This window comes from Muntiacus reevesi, chromosome 8 (genome assembly GCF_963930625.1).
Source record: "Muntiacus reevesi chromosome 8, mMunRee1.1, whole genome shotgun sequence".
Lineage (NCBI taxonomy): Eukaryota > Metazoa > Chordata > Mammalia > Artiodactyla > Cervidae > Muntiacus > Muntiacus reevesi.
The window spans coordinates 46,242,404-46,263,458 of record NC_089256.1 but is presented as its reverse complement, the minus strand read 5'-3'; the positions used below and the strand labels follow the sequence as shown (position 1 = coordinate 46,263,458).

At 36.5% G+C, this 21,055-nt stretch overlaps 1 protein-coding gene across 3 annotated transcripts in view; it reads right to left on the bottom strand.

Moving 5' to 3' along the window:
- SEC22A (SEC22 homolog A, vesicle trafficking protein) overlaps positions 1–21,055 on the bottom strand; it is a 79,372-nt gene that overhangs the window by 46,133 nt on the left and 12,184 nt on the right. For all 3 annotated transcript variants that reach the window (XM_065943220.1, XM_065943219.1, XM_065943221.1), the window contains exons 2-4: positions 20,170–20,370; positions 6,863–7,026; positions 5,525–5,719 (exon numbers count right to left, since the gene is read on the bottom strand). In XM_065943220.1, the coding sequence (XP_065799292.1) occupies positions 5,525–5,719; positions 6,863–7,026; positions 20,170–20,351 (541 nt within the window). In that variant the 5' untranslated portion in view covers positions 20,352–20,370. The remainder of the gene's footprint in view (positions 1–5,524; positions 5,720–6,862; positions 7,027–20,169; positions 20,371–21,055) is intronic.

Here is a 21,055-nt window from a genome sequence, read left to right as displayed (position 1 = left end):
GTGGCCACAGGACTGGAAAAGGTCAGTTTTCATTCCAATTCCAAAGAAAGGCAATGCCAAGAATATCCAAATTACCATACAATTGCACTTCTTTCACAGGCCAGGAAGATTATGCTCAAAATCCTTCAAGCTAGGCTTCAGCAGTACATGAACCATGAACTTCCAGATGTGCAAACTGGATTTAGAAAAGACAGAGGAACCAGAAATCAAATTGCCAACATCCACTGGATCATAGAAAAAGGGAATTCCAAAAAACATCCACTTGATTGACTATGCTAAAGGCTTTGACTGTGTGGATCACAACAAACTGTGGAATATTTTTAATGAGAATGGGAATACCAGACCACATTACCTGCCTCCTGAGAAACCTGTATGCAGGACAAGAAGCAACAGTTAAAAAAAGATATGGGAAAAACAGACTGTTTCCAAATTGGGAAAGGAATACGTCAAGGCTGTATATTCTCACCCTGCTTATTTAACTTATATGCAGAGTACATCATGCAAAATCCCAGGCTGGATGAATTACAAGCTTGAATTAAAACTGCTCGGAGAAATTTCAATAACCTCAGATATGCAGATGATATCACTTAAATGGCAGAAAGCAAAGAGGAACTAAACAGCCTCTTGATGAAAGTGAAAGAGGAGAGTGAAAAAGCTGGCTTAAAACTCAACATTTAAAAACTAAGATCATGGCATCCAATTCTATCACTTTGGCAAATAGATGGGGAAAATGTGGAAACAGTGTCATTTTTCATTTTCTTGGGCTCCAAAATCAATGCAGATGGTGACTGCAACCAAGAAATTAAAAGATGCTTGCTGTCTTGTTCTTGATCTTAGAGGAAATGCTTTCAGCCTTTTACTATTGAGTATGATGCTAGCTGTACATTTGTCATCAGTTCAGTTGCTCAGTTGGGTCTGACTCTTTGCAACTCTATGGACCACAGCACGCCAGGCCTCCCTGTCCAACAAGAACTCTTGGAGTTTACTCAAACTCATGTCCATTAAGTCAGTGATGCCATCCAACCATCTCATCCTCTGTTGTCCCCTTCTCCTCCCGCCTTCATATCTTTCCCAGCATCAGGGTCTTTTCAAATAAGTTAGTTCTTCGCATCAGGTGGCCAAAGTATTGGAGTTTCAGCTTCAGCATCAGTCCTTGCAATGAATATTCAGGACTGATTTCCTTTAGGATGGACTGGTTGGATCTCCTTGCAGTCCAAGGGACTCTCAGGAGTCTTCTACAACACCACAGTTCAGAAGCATCCTTTCTTTGGTGCTCAGCTTTCTTTATAGTTCAACTCTTACATTCATACACGACCACTGGAAAAACCATAGCCTTGACTAGATGGATCTTTGTTGGCAAAGTAACGTCTCTGCTTTTTAATATGTTGTCTAGGTTGCTCATAACTTTTCTCCCAAGGAGTAAACATCTTTTAATTGCATGGCTGCAGTCACCATCTGGGGTTATTTTGGAGCCTAAAAAAATAGTGGAAACACTGTTTCCACTGTTTCACCATCTGTCTGTCATGAAGTGATGGGACTGGATGCCATGATCTTAGCTTTCTGAATGTTGAGCTTTAAGCCAACTTTTTCACTCTCCTCTTTCACTTTCATTGAGAGGCTTTTTAGTTCCTCTTTGCTTTCTGCCATAAGGGTGGTATCATCTGCATATCTGAGGTTATTGATATTTCTCCTGGCAATCTTGATTCCAGCTTGTGCTTCATCCAGCCCAAGCGTTTCTCATGATGTACTCTGCATATAAGTTAAATAAGCAGGGTAACAATATGCAGCCTTGACATATTTCTTTCCCTATTTGGAACCAGTCTGCTGTTCATGTCCAGTTCTAACTGTTGCTTCTTGACCTGCATACAGATTTCTCAGGAGGCAGGTCAGGTGGCCTGGTATTCCCATCTCTTTAAGAATTTTCCACAGTTTGTTGTGATCTACACAGTCAAAGGCTTTGGCATAGCCAATAAAGCAGAAATAGATGTTTTCCTGGAACTCTTTTGCTTTTTCAATGATCCAACAGATATTGGCAATTTGATCTCTGGCTCCTCTGCCTTTTCTAAAACCAGCTTGAACATCTGGAAGTTCATGGTTCATGTACTGTTGAAGCCTGGCTTGGAGAATTTTGAGCATTACTTTATTAGCATGTGAGATGAGTGCAATTGTGCAACAGTTTGAACATTCTTTGGCATTGCCTTTCTTTTTGGGATTGAAATGAAAACTGACTTTTTCCAGTCCTGTGGCCACTGCTGAGTTTTCCAAATTTCCTGGCATACTGAGTGCAGCACTTTCACAGCATCATCTTTTAGGATTCGAAAGAGCTCAACTGGAATTCCATCATCTCCACTAGCTTTGTTTGTAGTGATGCTTCCTAAGGCCCACTTGACTTTGCATTCCAAGATGTCTGGCTCTAGGTGAGTGATCAAACCACTGATTATCTGGTTCTTAAAGATCTTTTTTGTATAGTTCTGTGTATTCTTGCCACCTCTTCATAATACCTTCTGCTCTGTTAGGTCCATACCATTTCTGTCTTTTATTGTGCCCATCTTTGCATGAATGAATGAAGAGATGGAGCGAAAGCAAAAACAACACCCAGTTGTGGATGTGACTGGTGATAGAAGCAAAGACCGATACTGTAAAGAGCAATATTGCATAGGAACCTGGAATGTTAGGTCCATGAATCAAGGCAAATTGGAAGTGGTCAAACAGGAGATGGCAAGAGTGAACGTCGACATTTTAAGAATCAGTGAACTAAAATGGACTGGCATGGGGGAATTTAACTCAGATAACCATTTTATCTACTACTGTAGGCAAGAATCGGAGAAGGCAATAGCACCCCACTCCAGTACTCTTGCATGGAAGATCCCATGGACGGAGGAGCCTGGTAGGCTGCAGTCCATGGGGTTGCACAGAATCAGACATGACTGAAGTGACTTAGCAGCAGCAGCAGTGGGCAAGAATCCCTTAGAAGAAATGAAGTAGCCATCATAGTCAACAAAAGAGCCTGAAATGCAGTACTTGGATGCAATCTCAAAAACAACAGAATGATCTCTGTTCGTTTCCAAGGCAAAGCATTCAATATCACGGTAATCCAAGTCTATGCCCCGACCAGTAATGCTGAAGAAGCTGAAGTTGAACAGTTCTACGAAGACCTACAAGATCTTCTAGAACTAACACCCAAAAAAGATGTCCTTTTCATCATAGGGGACTAGAATGCAAAAGTAGGAAGTCAAGAAACACCTGGAGTAACAGGCAAATTTGGCCTTGAAGTACAGAATGCAGCAGGGCAAAGGCTAATAGAGTTTTGCCAAGAGACCGCACTGGTCATAGCAAATACCCTCTTCCAACAACACAAGAGGTTTGTCATATATGGCTTTTATTATGTTGAGGCAGTTTCCCTCTAAGCCTACTTTCTGGAGAGCTTTCATCACAAATGGTTGTTGAACTTTGTCAAAAGCTTTTTCCACATCTACTGAGACTATGTATATATAGCTTTATACTATTGCTTTTAACTGACTTAGAAAAGAAGAAAATACTTTTTATTGTCTAACTACCTTTACAATTGCTCTTTGCTTTTTTTTCTTTCAGTATGGATTCAAATTATTGTCTGGGTCTTGCTTTCAAATATGAAGAATTTCCATTAGTATTTCTTTAAGGTGAGTCCACCAGCAACAAATTCTCTCATCTTCTGCTTATCTGCAAATATCTTTATTTCACCTTCATTTTTGAAAGACAGCCTTGCTATATATAGGATTCTTGGTTGAGTTTTTTTTCCCCTTTGAGTTTTTTGAGCATATTATCCCATTACCTTCTTGTCCCCACTGTTTGTGTTGAGAAGGCAGTTGTTAAATTTGTTGTGGTTAACCTTGCAATTGACAAGTTGTTTTTCTCTTGCTGTTTTAAAGAGTTTTCCTTGTCTTTCAGCATTTTTAATGATTCATCTTTTTGTGAATCTCTTGCATGTATCCTATTTGGAATTCCTTGAGCTTCCTGGAGAAGTAGATTGACATATTTGAATAAGTGGAAACTTTTCAGCTCTTATTTCTTCAATGCTTCTTCTATTCCCCCTTCTCTCCTTTCCTTTTGGTTCTCCCATCATGCATATGTTAGTGTGCTTAATAGGGACCCATATTTTTCTGAAGTTCTGTTCATTTTTCTTCACTTTTCTCTCTGTTCTTTGGATTACATAATCTCTATTGATCTTTTTTATGCCTGTTCAAATCTACTGTTGAGCTCAACTAGCAAGTTTTTTATTTCAGCTGTATTTGTCAATTCCAGAATTTCCATTTGGTTTCTTTACTTTAACATTTCTTTTATTAATACTATCTATTTGATGTGACATCACTATCATATTCTTTAATCATGGCTTCCTTTGGTTTTTTGAAAAAAAATTATAATGGCTACTTTGAAGTCTTTGTCTGTTAAATCTGACATCAGGTCATTCTCACAGGCAGTTTCTATTGCCTGCCTTCCCTACTATACCCCGTCCTCAGTGAATGAATTATACTTTCCTTTTCTTTTGAATGTCTTGTAATTGTTTTTATTGGAAACTAGGAATTTTAGAAACTATATTTTAACAACTCTGAGTACTGATCCACCTCCTCTTCCCCAGGGATTGTTAATACTATTTGTTTACTTGTTTTCTGACTAGCTGGATTATTTTAGTAAAATCTGCTTCCTCTCTCTCCCATAATTTGTATTAATCAAACCAAACATGAAACGTGTTCGGACTTGAATGCTACATCTGAAGAATACTAACAAACAAGCATATAAAGAGGAAGCTTCCAGGATGAGGACGGTTTCAAAATACAACAGACAAAAAGGGTAAGGAAATTGGGGATATTTTACATGAAGTCAATCAGACTAACAGGATAAAAAGGACACAAAGCTGCTGATTTCAATGTTTTGGTACAGCTGAAGCCAGGGAGGGAGAGATCACAGAACTTAGACAAATGTAGGCATTATAGGGAACAGATTTTAGCTCAAAAATACAAGAAAGAATTTTTTAAATAAGCAATTCAACAGTGGCATATACTACCTTATAAAATAACAAGAGTTTTACTTTTAAGCAGAACTTTTCAACATGTCACAACTGTTGAGAATGGCACTCCTTGTTTAACAGGGACCTCTGAGTAGATGATCATATTTTCCGTGACAGTCAAGAACCCTGACCTCAAATGTAATCATTTTTACACAATGCAAAGCACTTTACATGCCTATAGGTATACATTGCAAATAAACTATTATTCTTTTCAAGAAAAATGTGTACAAAGAAACCTTCTTAAATGTTTCTCTAGCAAAGAGTTCCTTTGAGACTGCTGTTTAAAAGTATTTTTTTGATCAATCACATATCTGAGAGATAACTATATAAAACATTGGGAGAAATGATTGATTACTTTGAGCTTCTACATTCTCTCATGTACTTGCTTTAAAATTTTAGAATAAATTAATTCATTTTTTAAGAGTCCCTCAGTTCTTAGAAAACACTTTTTTAATGAAGTAATTGAGATCCAGAACTCACCGGAAGAAATCTTACCAGCACCTTTATAGTCAACAGAAAATGCAGATGTGACTCCATTGGCTGACCCCAGCTCACCCATGGAAATTTGATAAGGGGGCCTCAGTTTGATTTCCATCTGCATGTCAGACAGATTTATCTTTGTTGAAAGAGACCTGGGATTATTATATCGCTGCTTGGTCCTCTGAATGAAGTTATCTATGTAAAATAAAAAATAAATTTCCTTGCAGTCATTTGTTAATTAAATCATTTGAAAGTGTGATGTTTACGGACAGTAAATTTGGTGATAAACAGTTTGTTATCCTAAATGTTCAACCTGTCATGGAATGCCCTAATATTATTTGTGTTTAATGGTTAATATATCATGGCATCATCAGTTTTTCTCACTAGAAATTATACTCTAGAAACTAGTAATTATAAATAAACTAAGGATTTAATATTACATGATTGTGAGAATACTTCTACAATTATATCCACTTCAAGGAATTACTCTGAACTTCTTAAAAAAAAAACAACTGAAAACAGCTCCCTTTAAATTTGAACCAAAGCCTTAATTTGTACAGGGATTCAGATCTCATAAAATACTATCTGTAAGTATTACCAGTTGTAATTACATTAAAATATATACTGTAAATTGCATGTTCATATAAATGTTTTCTTATTTATTGCTTATACCATTAGAACATATGTTTTAAAAACAAATTTAATGAAATGAATAAAAGACATTTCCTAAATTTCTCCCAATTTTATTTCCACTATTTGCACCTTGAATTTACCCTTTTCCCCCTTCTGCATCAGGAGTCAAGCAAACCAATGTCCACAGGCCAAATCTAGCCTGTTGGTTCTATTTGTGAATAAAATGTTACTAGAATATAAATATACTCATTCATTTATGCATTGCCTATGGCTGTTTTCAAGCTATAATGGCAAGGGCTGAGACAGTGAGAAAATAATCCTTAAAGCCTAAAATTGTACTATCTGGTCTTTTCCAATAAATGTTTGCCAACTCTTGTTCTACATTAAGCAGCCTAAAAATACTATCACATAAACACAAAGCTCTGGATCTCTAGCTTATAAATTTCTCACTGAGAAATTATCCTCTGGGATTAATTCTTTGAGCCAATAATCACGATCCTCTACAGAGTTCAAACAGAACCTTTTCTAATAGGCCTCTAAGTGAAGAAGTTGCCATAATTTATAGACTGTCAAACTATTCTGTCAAGAGCAAGTTAAGAGAATTTTCTGAGTTTTCTCTCTGTCCCTTAGTATTAGATGAAAAATCATTTATGACTTAATAGAGACAGGATAATGAAAAGGGGAAAAAAAAATTTAGGCCCTTACCAAATTCAATGAAACAGTACGGTCTGACAGCAGTATTTGTCTTCATCATGTTATAAGTAGTAATGAACTCCTTCTGAAGCTCATCCAGGAAAGAGAAGGCCAGAACATTTGGGTAATTTTCAGTGCACAACATCATGTAGCTCACTCCCATAGAGCTAATAAAACTACAGTGTAAAAAACATTGGATTTAAAATTTCAAATTAAATCAAGGTAATTCATTACTTCACAAGACTGGCTCTATACACCATACACTGCTGCTACAGAGGCATTGATGATATTAACACTTATTAAATATTTTAGCAAAAAATTAAAGGAATTGAAATATAATACTAGTTTCAGTTGCAGTTTAAAAACAATAGACAAAAAAGTGGAATGTATTCACTTTTCTGCACAGCAGAAACTAACATAACATTGTAAATCAACCATACTCAAATTAGATTCATTTTAAAAAAGCGGAGAGGGACATATACTGTGATTCGAACACCTCAGTTACTTATCATTTGGGGTAGAAAGCAGAAAAGACTATGCTAATAGATAAGGGTTATAGATAGCTTAACATTTCAATTCTTCAACCTAGAGGAATTTAACACCGAATCAAGAACTTCTTAGAGGTTCTGATGAAAGTTATGGACACTCTTTGCAGAACAACACAGAATTTGGCAGACAGTTTCAAGATGATTACTGATCTCCTAAAGTTATCCACTGACTCCAAAATCAAATCCTCTACTTCACAAAATGAATTACGTATCATTGGGGGAAAAAGAGAATTTATGAGTTTATAACAACAAATAAAAGGGAAGAAAGGAAGACTCTCATTCACAGCAGAATGCTGAATACCACCTGGTAAATGTGGAGATAGTGGTAGAACTGGAAAACCTAGCACTTTGCAGCCTACATAGTAAAGATTGAATCCATTTATAAACAGTGGATGCTAAATCTAGGTAGGTACTTTGGTAAGGAGCAGGAAATTGTGCATGGCTTTAAAATGTCTTCTCATGGATTGCTTATTGGCTGCAGGGGAATTCTACTGTATTTATCAAACAGTAGAAACTAGACACTACCTTAACCAAGTACTCTAATATCATTAAAGAGGGACAGATGGCCTTCCCATGCCTCCAGATGTGATCCTCAGTAAGACCTATCAGCTCTGGCTGAGAATGCATAATCTGAATCTAATCATGAAGGAACACCAGAATAGTCAACATTCTATTTTCTTTAAAAGGGAGTGGGGCGGGGAGCTGTATTCTTCAGCAACCTCAATGTTGTAAAAAAAAAAAAAAGAAAGAAAGAAAGAAAGGCTTTGGAAATGTTTCTGATCACAGGAGGTTAAAGAGACACAACTAAATGCAATACCTAACACTAGTCTGGATCCTGTGTTAGAAAAGGGGAAAAATTCTATAGAGGACATTCCTTGGTCAATTGACAAAAACAGAAAACAGCCAGTACAATAGTTTAGGTAAAAGTATGGTATCAATATTAAATATACTAGACCTGATAACTGTACTATAATTAAGTATAGAAATATCTCTAACCTTAGAAAATACACTCTGAAGTAGTTAGGAATAAAAGGGTATGGTATTTTTGTTTCTCTCAAATGGTTTGGACCAAAGTAAATCAGATAGATAGATAAAACAATAAAGTAAATGGGGTAAAATGTTAACAAAATGTGACTCTGGGCTCAAGTATTATTTGTAATTTTCATATTTGTACAACTTTTCTGAAAGTTTGAAATTATTTCTACATAAGTTAAAATTTAAAAACAAAAATGTTTAAATTATCTTCCATTGGAAAAAAAATTTCTAAAACAAAGTATACATTGCCCTATAACATGCATAGTATGGGACACAAATTGACGGTTTTTAATGAGTCATTAAACGTTCTTGCATGGTACTGTCAACACAGTTCTGGTCGAGATCAAGGGAAGCAAACAGAGAGTAAAGGCTGTAACCGCCAATCCCATGCCAGACACTGCTAATCTGTCACAGCAATTTTTACTACCGAACCCTGATCCATATCAGAGTCCCTCTCTCCCCCTTTTTCTCTACTATTATAGAAGCAGAATTTATTTATTAACATCATTTTAAATTTAACTTTTAACATTACAGTATACTAACACATATATATGGAATTTAGAAAGATGGTAACGATGGCCCTATATGCAGGGCAGAAGAAGAGACGCAGAAATACAGAACAGACTTTTGAACTCTGTGGGAGAAGGTGAGGGTGGGATGTTTCGAAAGAACAGTATGTATATTATCTGTGGTGAAACAGACCACCAGCCCAGGTGGGATGCATGAGTCAAGTGCTCGGGCCTGGTGGGCTGGGAAGACCCAGAGGAGTCGGGTGGAGCGGGAGGTGGGATGGGGGACCGGGATGGGGAATACGTGTAACTCTATGACTGATTCATATCAATGTATGACAAAACCAACTGAAAAATAAAAAAATTAAAAAATTTTTAAAAATATAAATAAAATAAACAAATAAATAAATCCACACACAAAAAAATATTCACATGACTCAAATTTTAAAAGAATGAAAAATGAAAGGAAATATATACTTGAAGTGTCTTATCCCCACCGTTGCTCTCAGATACTCAGTTCTCTGTCCCTCAAGCAACTCATGTTACTATTAATTTCATATGCATCCTTCCAGTGAGAGTTATGCATATGAAAACAAATATACATCTATGTTTTTTAAAAGACCACCCAATGCAGCCAAATGATGTGAGGTTGGCACCTGTTAATCATCTATTATTAACGGTGTGGGATACACTACTAGGGAAACTGCTGATCTTGTGCTTCTGAAATAACCTGAAATTCCTTTCTGAAGTTCCACTTAACACACAGTCATTTGATGCAATGTTTTTCAAGCTGCAAGTTGTGACCCCTCCCCAGTAGATCATAAAATTAATGAATTACACACAGCATTTTCTTAAAAACTGAAATAGAATATTACAGAAAATGCTGGAATGCAAATTGTTTCATAAAACTTTGGTTTATCCTATTTGTATGCTAAGTAACAGTCACAGAGTAAAATGTATCTCTTCTTATGGGTCACAGTCAAAAAAGTTTAGCCATAATGTACTGTACTTTTCTACAAAATTGTCAAGAAATCTGTCAATTTTTCAACTGTTAAAAATTGAAAAATCAAAGTATGATTTCTCCAAATACTTTTCCCTGTCCAAAAAAATCTTCACTGTCACTATCAAAATTCTTCAACATGTCATTAGCATTCAAATATATCTCACAATAACTTGAATTGCAATAGAACACAATTGGTGATTGGCTTCTAAACACTTGGAACTTTCAAGTAGCTACTGAGGCATTATTTCACTATCTTTCAATAATATGATGAAAACTTCTACACTCCAGTTTTTGTGCTATAACAGGGTTTTACTGTACTTTAATATTAATAACAGAGTGAACCATAGACACCTACATGTGTTTATCTCAAATGGTTTCTCTTGCTTGCACTCAATTTACCTAGCAAATTATTTGTGAAATAAAAAAAGTCCTGTTTTTAAGATGGTATATTAATGTTTTCAAATCTTTATTACAAAGTCTTTATTTTATTATAAATGCTAAATATTCTCCAAAAATGCTATATTCTATAGTATTCTGACTTTTCATAGTGAATTTACCCTTACAATGCTGTCTTTTTTTTGAAATGCAAAGCTGGTTTTCCAAAATTACATACAACTCTGTTATCAAAGGTTCTACTTTATTATCAAAGGTTCTACTTTTTCATATCACTGGGACAAACTGAAAGACTACTATCATCGCACTAAGGACAACCTGCAATGAAATAGTCTAAAGTCACTAGAGGCAAGCAAGTTTGTGCAAGCTTCAGCCTGTCCATCAAGTTCATTTGGCTCACCTGTTACAATTTGGCTGTTGTTCTTCTGTCTTGATGAGGAGGAAGAAGAGTAGTAGTAGTAACAGTAATAGTAGCAGGTACGGTTTACTGATCACCTGGTATGAACCAGGCTCTTTGCTAAGCATTTTACATATTTTATCTTATTTCATTCCTACTTTATGTAAATAAAGCACATGTTATCTATCTTCATGTAATTAACCCAGTTTATATTTACATATTTGTATGTTTGTTGTCATGTCTTTCTCACTAATATTTATGCTCCATGATAACAGAGATGATTCTTTACGGTTCACCACTGTATTCTTAATATCTAGAATACTATGTCCAGTACACAATAAGTGCTCAATAAATTTGTAAATAAGTGCATACACAGCATCATTCATTTATTCATTTATACCTAACTGGTTTAGATACTATGCACAGACAATTGCACAGCTCAGTGGCATCTACACCAAGAAGCTCAATAAACACCTGACTAATGACAGAAAGGAGTAGAGCTTCACATACTCTTCCAGGTCATTGTTCCCAGAAGGCTTGAGTTCAAGTCATTAAATTTTCAACATCCCCCTATTTAAAAGACAGGGCTGGTCTCAGGGATCATGTAGAATTACTCACCCGTGCACTGAGTACCAACAGATGGTTATAAAGGTCTAACAAGTTTGTCAGCTTTCCTCTTATCACAGTCATTACTAATCCTCACAACAACAACAGAAAGTCCTCTTTTCTCCACCTTGATTACAATTCTTAAATTGCCACTGTTTTCTTCCTACTTCACTCTAATTTCCTTTTCCCTTTTTATTTCCTTCCACTTCTGGACTTTTGGATCCATGGGATTTGATCTCTATAGCTACTGCCTTTCTTCTGACCCAGGAATTTATCTAACCTCATTGTATCTTTGATTCCTCCCCATGGCACATATACTAGAAATTCTTTAGGGAATTCCAAGAGTCAAGAGTGTCTGGGACAGGTAAGGCTGGCTGAAGTTCAAACTACAGATAAGGAGACTTAACCACTTTCAGTCACTTTGTTTAAAAGCTAATTTTAACATGTATCCAAGCAGGCCACACCTCAAGTGATTCCTAAAGTCCAACAAAATGAATAAGTGGTTTTAGACATTAAACTTTTCCTAGTACCTAATTTTATTTATGAAATGTCAAAAAAATTTTTTTAGACATCACCAATTAAACATCAACATTATTAGGACTTGGCTTGTTGTACCAAATTAAAATGATAAGTTAAGACTATGATCTTTCTCACAGCAAATAATAAAGCACCCAGTACATATCCAGCATTCTACTCTACAGGCTTTAATGTCAAAGACCAAATAAATCCCTGTCCACCAGGCACCTGTAGTTAGGTACTGGGAATATACTCAAAATGATATACAAAATAAGATTAAAGAAACAAAACTGAACCTTTTAGCATGCTAAATGAAAAAGTATAAAAATAGTTATAAATTGAAATAGTAATAATATTTGTATTACATATAGTTTTCAGCCACAGGACTGGAGAAGGTCAGTTTTCATTCCAACCCTAAAGAAAGGCAAGGCCAAAGAATGTTCAAACTACTGCACAATTGCACTCATCTTATATGCTAGCAAAGTAATGGTCAAAATTCTCCAAGCCAGGCTTCAACAGTACATGAACCATGAACTTTCAGATGTTAAATGTGAATTTAGAAAAGGCAAAGGAACCAGAGATCAAATTGCCAACATCTGCTGGATCACAGAAAAAGCAAAAGAATTCCAGAAAAACATCAACTTCTACTTTATTAACTACACTAAAGCCTTTGACTGTGTGGATCACAACAAACTGTGGGAAATTCTTAAAGAGATGGGAATACCAGACCACCTGACGTGCCTCTTGAGAAATCTGTATGCAGGTCAGGAAGCAACAGTTATAACCAGACATGGAACAACAGACTGGTTCCAAATCGGGAAAGGAGTACATCAAGGCTGTATATTGTCACCTTGCTTATTTACCTTACATGCAGAGTACATCATGAGAAACGCCAGGCTGGATGAAGCACAAGCTGGAATCAAGGTTGTCAGGAGAAATATCAATAACCTCAGATACGCAGATGACACCACTCTAATGGCAGAAAGCAAAGAAGAACTAAAGAACCTCTTGATGAAAGTGAAGAGGAGAGTGAAAAGAGGAGAGCTGGCTTAAAGTTCAACATTTAAAAAACTATGATCATGGCATCTGGTCCAATTACTTCATGGCAAATAGATGGGGAAACAGTGAAAACAGTGACATATTTTATTTTCTTGGGTCCAAAACCACTGCAGATGGTGACTGCAGCCATGAAATTAAAAGACACTGGCTCCTTGGAAGAAAAGCTATGACCAACCTAGACAGCATATTAAAAAGCAGAGACATTACTTTGCCAACAAAGGTTTGTCTAGTCAAAGCTATGGTTTTTCGAGTAGTCACGTATGGATGTAAGAGTTGGACCATAAAGAAAGCTGAGTGTTGAATAATTGATGCTTTTGAACTGTGATGTTGGAGAAGACTCTCGAGAGTCCCTTGGACTGCAAGGAGATCCAACCAGTCCATCCTAAAGGAGATCAGTCCTGGGTGTTCATTGGAAGGACTGATGCTGAGGCTGAAACTCCAATAATTTGGCTATCTGATACAAAGAACTGACTCATCTGAAAACACCCTGACACTGGGAAAGATTGAAGGTAGGAGGAGAAGGGGATGACAGAGGATGAGTTGGCTGGATGGCATCACCAACTCGATGGACATGAGTCTGAGAAAGCTCCAGGAGTTGATGATGGACAGGGAAGCCTGGCGCGCTGCTGGCCATGGGGGTCACAAAGAGTCATACACGGCTGAGTGACCAAACTGAACTGAACTGATAGTTTTCATTCTGCAATTGTACCAATGCACACAGAAAATCTGCTCATCCTTTGTAGCCATGTTTACCAAGTAAATAGCTTTCCTGGGTGAAGAAAAGTTCTCCAGCTGGACATGAAATCTCTAATCTACATTTAAAACTCCTAAGAAAAAAAACCTTCCACACTGCATTCCATTTCCTAAAATAATGATTTTAAAGTTTTAAACATAAAAAATGGTTTGATGTTATGAAATTGAGTATACCTTATGAATTTGTTATCACCAAATATATATGATAAGAAACAAAGTGAAAACAAGACTTTACTACCAAAGGGACAGTACAGTGACAGTACGATGACAAGAACCAGAAAGAGAACTAAGTAATAATGAGCATCTGCCATGCTCCACATTCTACCAGGTATTTCATATTTTCTCACTTATTCCTCTCTTACGTAGCCAACCTTTAATTATCCGCCAATGGTGAAGAGCTAAATCATAAATACACTATCCCATAAATAAAAGACCCATTTTCATTACTTAAACTTCATTATATAAGAAAATATGTATTAATATGTAATATGTCAGGTGATAGCAACTTATAACAGTAAGCTAAAGAAGAATTGGGCTTTCCTGGTGGCTCAGTGGTAAAGAATCCACCTGACAATGCAGGAGACAAGGTTCAATCCCTGGGTCAGGAAGACGCCTTGGAGAAAATAAGTGAAAGCATTAGACACTCAGTCGTGTCTGACTCTTTGCGATCCTACGGACTGTAAATTGCCAAGCTACTCTATCAGTGGAATTCTCCATGCAAAAATACTGGAGTAGGTTGCCATTCCCTTCTTGGATCTTGCTGACCCAGAGGGTCATCTTACAAGTCTATGGGATCACAGAAGAGGTGGACATGACTTAGCAACTAAACAAAAACAAAAGGAGAATCAGATGATTTTAAGTGACTGAAGATGATTACACCATCAGAACCTTGGATACAAACTTTGCCTTTGACAGCCTTTATTTTCTTTTTCTGCAGAGTTAATCTATCTCCTGATTTACCTGTTTCCACTAACCCTAACACCTTTACACCTTCACATTCCAGGGAATAAAGATCCTAACTTCTTTTAGATAACCAACCATTAACACTCTCTTATTTGCCTGTTAGCTGTATTTCAGAGGTTTACTACACCTACAGAAACAGCATTGTAAGAGTAACTAGACTTCTAGATCAGTTCATAAGAGCCTATTTAACATACATGGAGCTGAAAAGCTGTGGATCTTACCATAATAAACATTAGAAAAGTAATATGATGCTAGTAATGAGACAAAACACAGGTTATCTTCTTCCCCCAAGTAGCCTGGTAACTACTGGGTGGCTTGCATTCCCCTGCTACACCCCCCACCCCCACCAAACACCTAAAATTGATGTTTTCTCATCAATTTTAGACTTAATATATACTCTATTCCTCACTGTTTTTCAACCAAAAAAGGAAGGGGATAGTTTCACTTAATACTCTTCCCTAGTTAATTTCTCCGTCCATAAAATGAAAAGAATTAGGAAGGCACTTTGTCAAGAAAGAGGTTAAGGGTAAAGGGAGGCAACTCCCTCTTTTACCAGAGATTAATGTGAATAAAGAAAGAAAGTGAAGTCGCTCAGTCGTGTCCAACTCTTTGTGACCCCATGGACTGTAGCCTACCAGGCTTATCCGTACATGGGATTTTCCAGGCAAGAATACTGGAGTGGGTTGCCATTTCCTTCTCCAGGGGATCTTCCCGATCCAGGTATCAAACCCAAGGCTCCCGCATTGCAGGCAGACACTTTACCCTCTGAGCACCCCTAAAGACTGTACGTGAGGTATACGATTTATTAGCTCTGTGTCTTTGAACAAGTTTCTTTACCCCCTAAGTCTCAGTCCCCTCATCTGTACAATAGGAGTGGTAGTACTATACAGCTATCTGCCCAGCATCCCTTCACCCCTTTCCTTTGGGGAACTACCTCCAGCCCCACTACCTATTCCATGTGGCTTTGATAAAGTTCCCCACCAACCAGATGGGTATGTACAAGGTCAGACCAACTAAGAGTACCTCCAAGCACAAAGTTAGTACAGAAATGCGCCACAACACAACAAGGCCAATTGAGGTCCTTTTCTTGAAACATGGAGGTGGCGGGGTTGCCCAGCTGTAATGAAGTAAGCCTGAAGCTACCGTACAGTGTTTTCTAATATGTGCAAAACATAACATCTATCTGCAAAAGAAAAGACTGGAGAAATGAGAGAACAATTCCTGGTAACATCTAAGTCCCTGGCTCCATCCAACTAGGAATCTGGCCTAACCTTCAGAATACCCTTTTTTGCTTAAGCAAGTGTGAGTTGTGTTTTTGCCCTTGACAATGGGGAAAAGTTCTATTTAAAAGTCATTCACAGAACAGCTGCAAAATTTAATGAAAAGCACAGTAAATCCCTTACATACAAACCTTCAAGTTGCAAACTTTCAAAGATGCAAACGTGTTTACATGTCTAATCATGTAAGTTAGTTCATATGTCTGGCATGCAATGTAACGTGCATGCATCCTCTACAAGTGGCTGGGTTTTTATGTATTTTAGAGTACAGTAGTATAATATCTTTACTTCAAGTTGAGGATGTCCAGAAGCAAGCATAAAAGCAGTGGGATACAGCTGATTGTGTTAGCTGGGTACCCAGGCTAACTTTATTGGACTTACAAACATGCTCTCAGAATGAAACTCATTCACATGTAGGGGATCTACTGTAACTAATGTGCCTGGCAACTGCAGGTAATTAATAACTGGGTCATTGATGAAGTTGTTACTCCTATAATCAGAAAATACAACCAAAGTATGAAAGGAATGCCAGAAATAAAAACAAAAAGATAGATAAGTCTAAGACAGCATTCCTGGTTGGTAGCAGCAGTTTGGGAACAAATATGAAGAAAGTGACTCCACAGGTAAGGAGAGAACCTATGAAGTTCACAGCCAATATCAGACTTCAAATGAATTTGCTATGAAAGAACTAAAGAATTTCACTTCTTGCACTAAACTCACCTCAAAGTATGACTGACCTTCCAAAGGGTTTGTCTTTTCATGAGATCAGTGTCTCAACGTTTAAAGAGATTTCAAAATGTACAACTATACTTTTTAAACACCTAAAACCAATTTCAAAGTTTCAAGATTTCATAAAATACAACTTAATTTCCATACGGTTAATAAGTATTGTGTGAGTCACTGTTGTTCCTTAAGTAGTAATATGTTTATCTATTAAACACTATAATTTAAGGAAAGTATCCTTCAATTAATAAAACAGATGAATTCCTTAAAATTTTATACAGAGAATTATACTATCACTATGCAATTCGAAAAGAAATCACAAAACTGGATTATACACCCCCCACCCCCACGCCAATCAATTAGTCAAGTTGAAGAATTAAGAGAAAACGAAGACTTAACCCCACTGCACTCTGACTGCTGCCATGCCGAACAACCGCCCCTCGTGCGGCAGCTACTATGATACGCGCATGGCACTGTGCCACCCCAAGCCAGGCTCCACAGAACGTGCACCATTAGCTGAGCTGCATTATTCAGATACTACAATCTGTTGAAATTTATCTTTTATCCAATACATAGGGGGAGAAAGTTAAAAGAATTTTCTCAATTTTAAATGTTACCTATTTTTTTTCTTAAAACTTTGAACTTCCTCTACCTATTCAACTAGAATCTAAGGTGAGGTACCACCTGATTTAGCACATAATTTGATACTTAGTTTGGCTTCTCAGGGGTATTCTGCAAAGAGCACTTCAATCTCTGTACAAATCTGAAAACCACAATGCTTAGAGGTAAGGAATCAAAAATAATACAAGCCAGGGCAGGTCAGTTATCTCAATGAGTTACAACGTAGTTTTAGACAGTGGATACAGAAATTCTAAAAAATATTAATAAGAAAAAAAAAAAGGTAAAAAGGCCAGTCAACAAGTTCTACAGGCAATCTGTGAAGGGAGTGAGGTTACTAGAGAAATCAAACAGTAGTAATGAGGAAGGTGACTGAAAAGACACAGGCTATAGGCGGAGCTTTGAAAGAAAGAGAAGTATTTAGAAATATGGCTAAGAAAGTACAGAGTGCTGCCAGTTTCACGTTGTGCTGCAACTACTACTACAGATCTTTGGGTTTTATCTGGCAAACTCATGGTGGTTAGAAAAAGAGGTGTCATGTGAGAATTTTAAATATGTCAGGTAACACATAAATTTCCAATTTTATGTATTTCAGGCTAAATTTGTTGTCATAAAGCGTAAAAACCTCAGTGAGCTAGAAATCAACTAACAAGACTTCTAATCAGTACAAGAAGATATATGAAATCCAGGTTGTCAGGAACTAGAACTAAAAATTCTGTTATTCCAACCTTTCTTAAAACTTGGCTATAAAAATACACAAAGAGATTTTTCTATATGTGGTTCTGGGGGCCATGTAATCTATTTAGTCCTTTAGACATTTCTAAATTATATTCTTAGATCAAGCTGATTAGACTTCTGCTGATTCACCTGACTCCTAAACTCCCTAATAAACTGCTTTTTGCATCAAGCTATTTGCTTACACTAAGGAATATTATAAGAAAAATCATAAAAAGCTCATGGTATGGCTGCTGGAAGAATACTATCCAAATTCTGTCTCTATATACATCAGGTTTCAGCAACATGAGAAACAATGTTTTTATCCAATGGATACTGTGAATCCCATAAATGACCCATATCCCCCTTTGTTTTGGCCCCAAGGAAGTTCAGGACAATGTTTGCAGTCTTTCTCTAAAAAAATGAATGGACTATGTAGTTTGCATCTCTAAAAGGATATGTTACTTCAGTTTATTAGTCTGTCTATATTTTTTTCTTTCATATGATTCTCTTAACTGTACTCTTGAATTATTTTTAATTGCCTCACATCCTTTGTGGAATCCTGCTTGCAAATAAATAATATAAAATCTAGAATTCACAACAATTAAACAGCATTGAGCACTAGAAGAGTGCTAAAATTTCACCACATTCTACTCTCCTTTTAAGTCAATAAGGCAGAGGAACAAAAAACATTTGCAAATAAGCTTTTGGTTTTTTCAGAGTCCAGGATATCGGCTAGAATTAATACATACTCAAACCAATCTGTGTTGGCACTATACAACAACTGGAACTCAGGATGATAAACCCAGGACACTAAAAGAGCCTATGAAATATTTTAAGGTTTCAGGCTTTTTCTTTAAATTATAGAAGTAGACTAAGATATCATTTTAGATATATTTTAACCACCATGACCACCACATTTTCTAGCTGAAACTCTCAGAAAGACCAAGTAAAGACAATGCTCATTATCCCAGGTAATCCAAGTAAATAAGGACCTTCTTTAAGGTTCTCTTCTGGGCCTCTCTGAAACTCAGTAGGCATGTCTACCCTCACAGTTTCAGTTTCTATGTAAATAACTCAAAAATCTCTCTACCACTTCAACTGAACACCTTATCATAACCTCAATTAAAATGATCAAAATGGAGCTTCACTGTCTCCCTCTTCTTCCTCACCACATAAGTAACCCTTTCCAAAGATCTTATTCTGTCCTATTCCCATTCCAGGTCAACTTCGTCCCTTTCTTCTCTTCATCTCTGATATTCTATCTTATCAGGCTTAACCATTCTTCTTCTGAAGTATCTTTCTGGCTGGCATTTTCTTTTTCATTTGCACTTTTATGTTACTAGTTCAGGCCCTAATTACAAGCTGACTTCTCTCCTCTGCTCAGACTTTCCATTTCACCCTATATTTCTTTTTTTTGTTTGGTTGGTTTTTTTTCATTTCACCCTATATTTCACTGTCTCAGCATTGTTTTTTATAAAGCCATTTTCCTCAAACCTGCGATAGCAGTTTCCTAAACTTATTACATAATCAAAGTGACATCCCTTGACCTGAACTTTCAGGGAGATCTAGGATATGACCCCACACTAATTATCTCACATTTCCCATAACTATCCCTAAATCACCATTCACTACTCCAGGCCAGGTTAATGCATCTACCACACTTTGATCTTCATTCACGGCATTCATAAGACTGTCATTTTTCATGTCTTCTAGATCTCTGTTCAAATGTCACCCTCTCAGAGAGGCCCTTGACCACCAAAAAGTCACTATTCCACTGTTCATTATTTATTGGGCATTATGTCAATAAATAATAAAGATAAGCACTATCTCCTCTCACTAGGATATAAACCTTGTAAGTTCTTTGAGGTACAGCTATCAGGTATGATTTTTTATATTTCCCATGAAAAGTTTTCCTGGATATGTTAAAACACCAATAAATACCAAATGATCAGTTTACTAGACAGAATATTTGCAATCTGTAAAAATATAACATTTTCTAAAGCCGGACATAAACACAGAGAAACTACAAAAAGGGTAATGACATAATAAATATTATTTAGTGTAAGGTCAGAATCACATCATTTTTGACTTGAAAAGTTTTCCTAAACTAATCAAATATTGATTTCTATTTCAACAACTAAAATTTCATTAAAATGACAACCACTAAGCAAATAATTCTAAGGGAGCAAGCTGAAGTCTTACTTAATATTATAACGTCCAGTTTTCAGTGTACATCTATCAGGAAGCTGAGCCAGTTTTCTTGAGAGCACTTTAAAATACTTTCTGCACTCCTGCATGCCTGTGCCTTGTTCATAGTCAGTAGAAGCAGAAAGTGGCAGTCCATCTCTGACACGAATGACTGAGGCAGATAAAATCATAGACATTTCCACCAGCAGAGAAGACCTGAAACAAAATTAACAATTTGGGTTAGGTAAGAAATTAAATCCAAGGCTGGTAAACAGGGCAAAAATGTGCAACTCACTAATAATCAAAGACATACTAATTAAAGCAATGACACATCATACTTTCCTTCACAAATTAGCTGTTAAAAAAAAAACCACTTGCTTCCTTCTGGCATTTCTGTAGGTATACATGGAAATAAATATTGGAATAAACAGCACTCTCAAAACAATTTGGTGATGCTCAACAAAAGTTTAAAAAAACATATGCCCTTTGACCACAATAAATAAATATATACATATATCTCCTTATCCTAAAGAAAATAATCAGATTTAGAAAAAAATTTTAAACGGACATTTTTCACATAAAAAGAGCTGAAAACAACCTAAACATTCAACAACAGGGGGATGGTTAAACAAATTATTGGTACGCCCCATGATGGAATATAATGCAACTAAAAGTTATGTTTGTTAAGAAAAGTTTAATGATATGGTAAAATGTTTATATGTTAGGTATTAAAAAAGCAGGATCAAAACTGTATATGCTGTTTTCCATAAAGACACAGAGAAGGAAGAAGGGAGGGATAAATGGCGAAACAGATACTGGAAGGAAACATGACAAAATCAGAATGCTTATTTCCAAGAAACAGTATTATGGGTGACAGTTATTTTACAATTTCCTAAGTCTC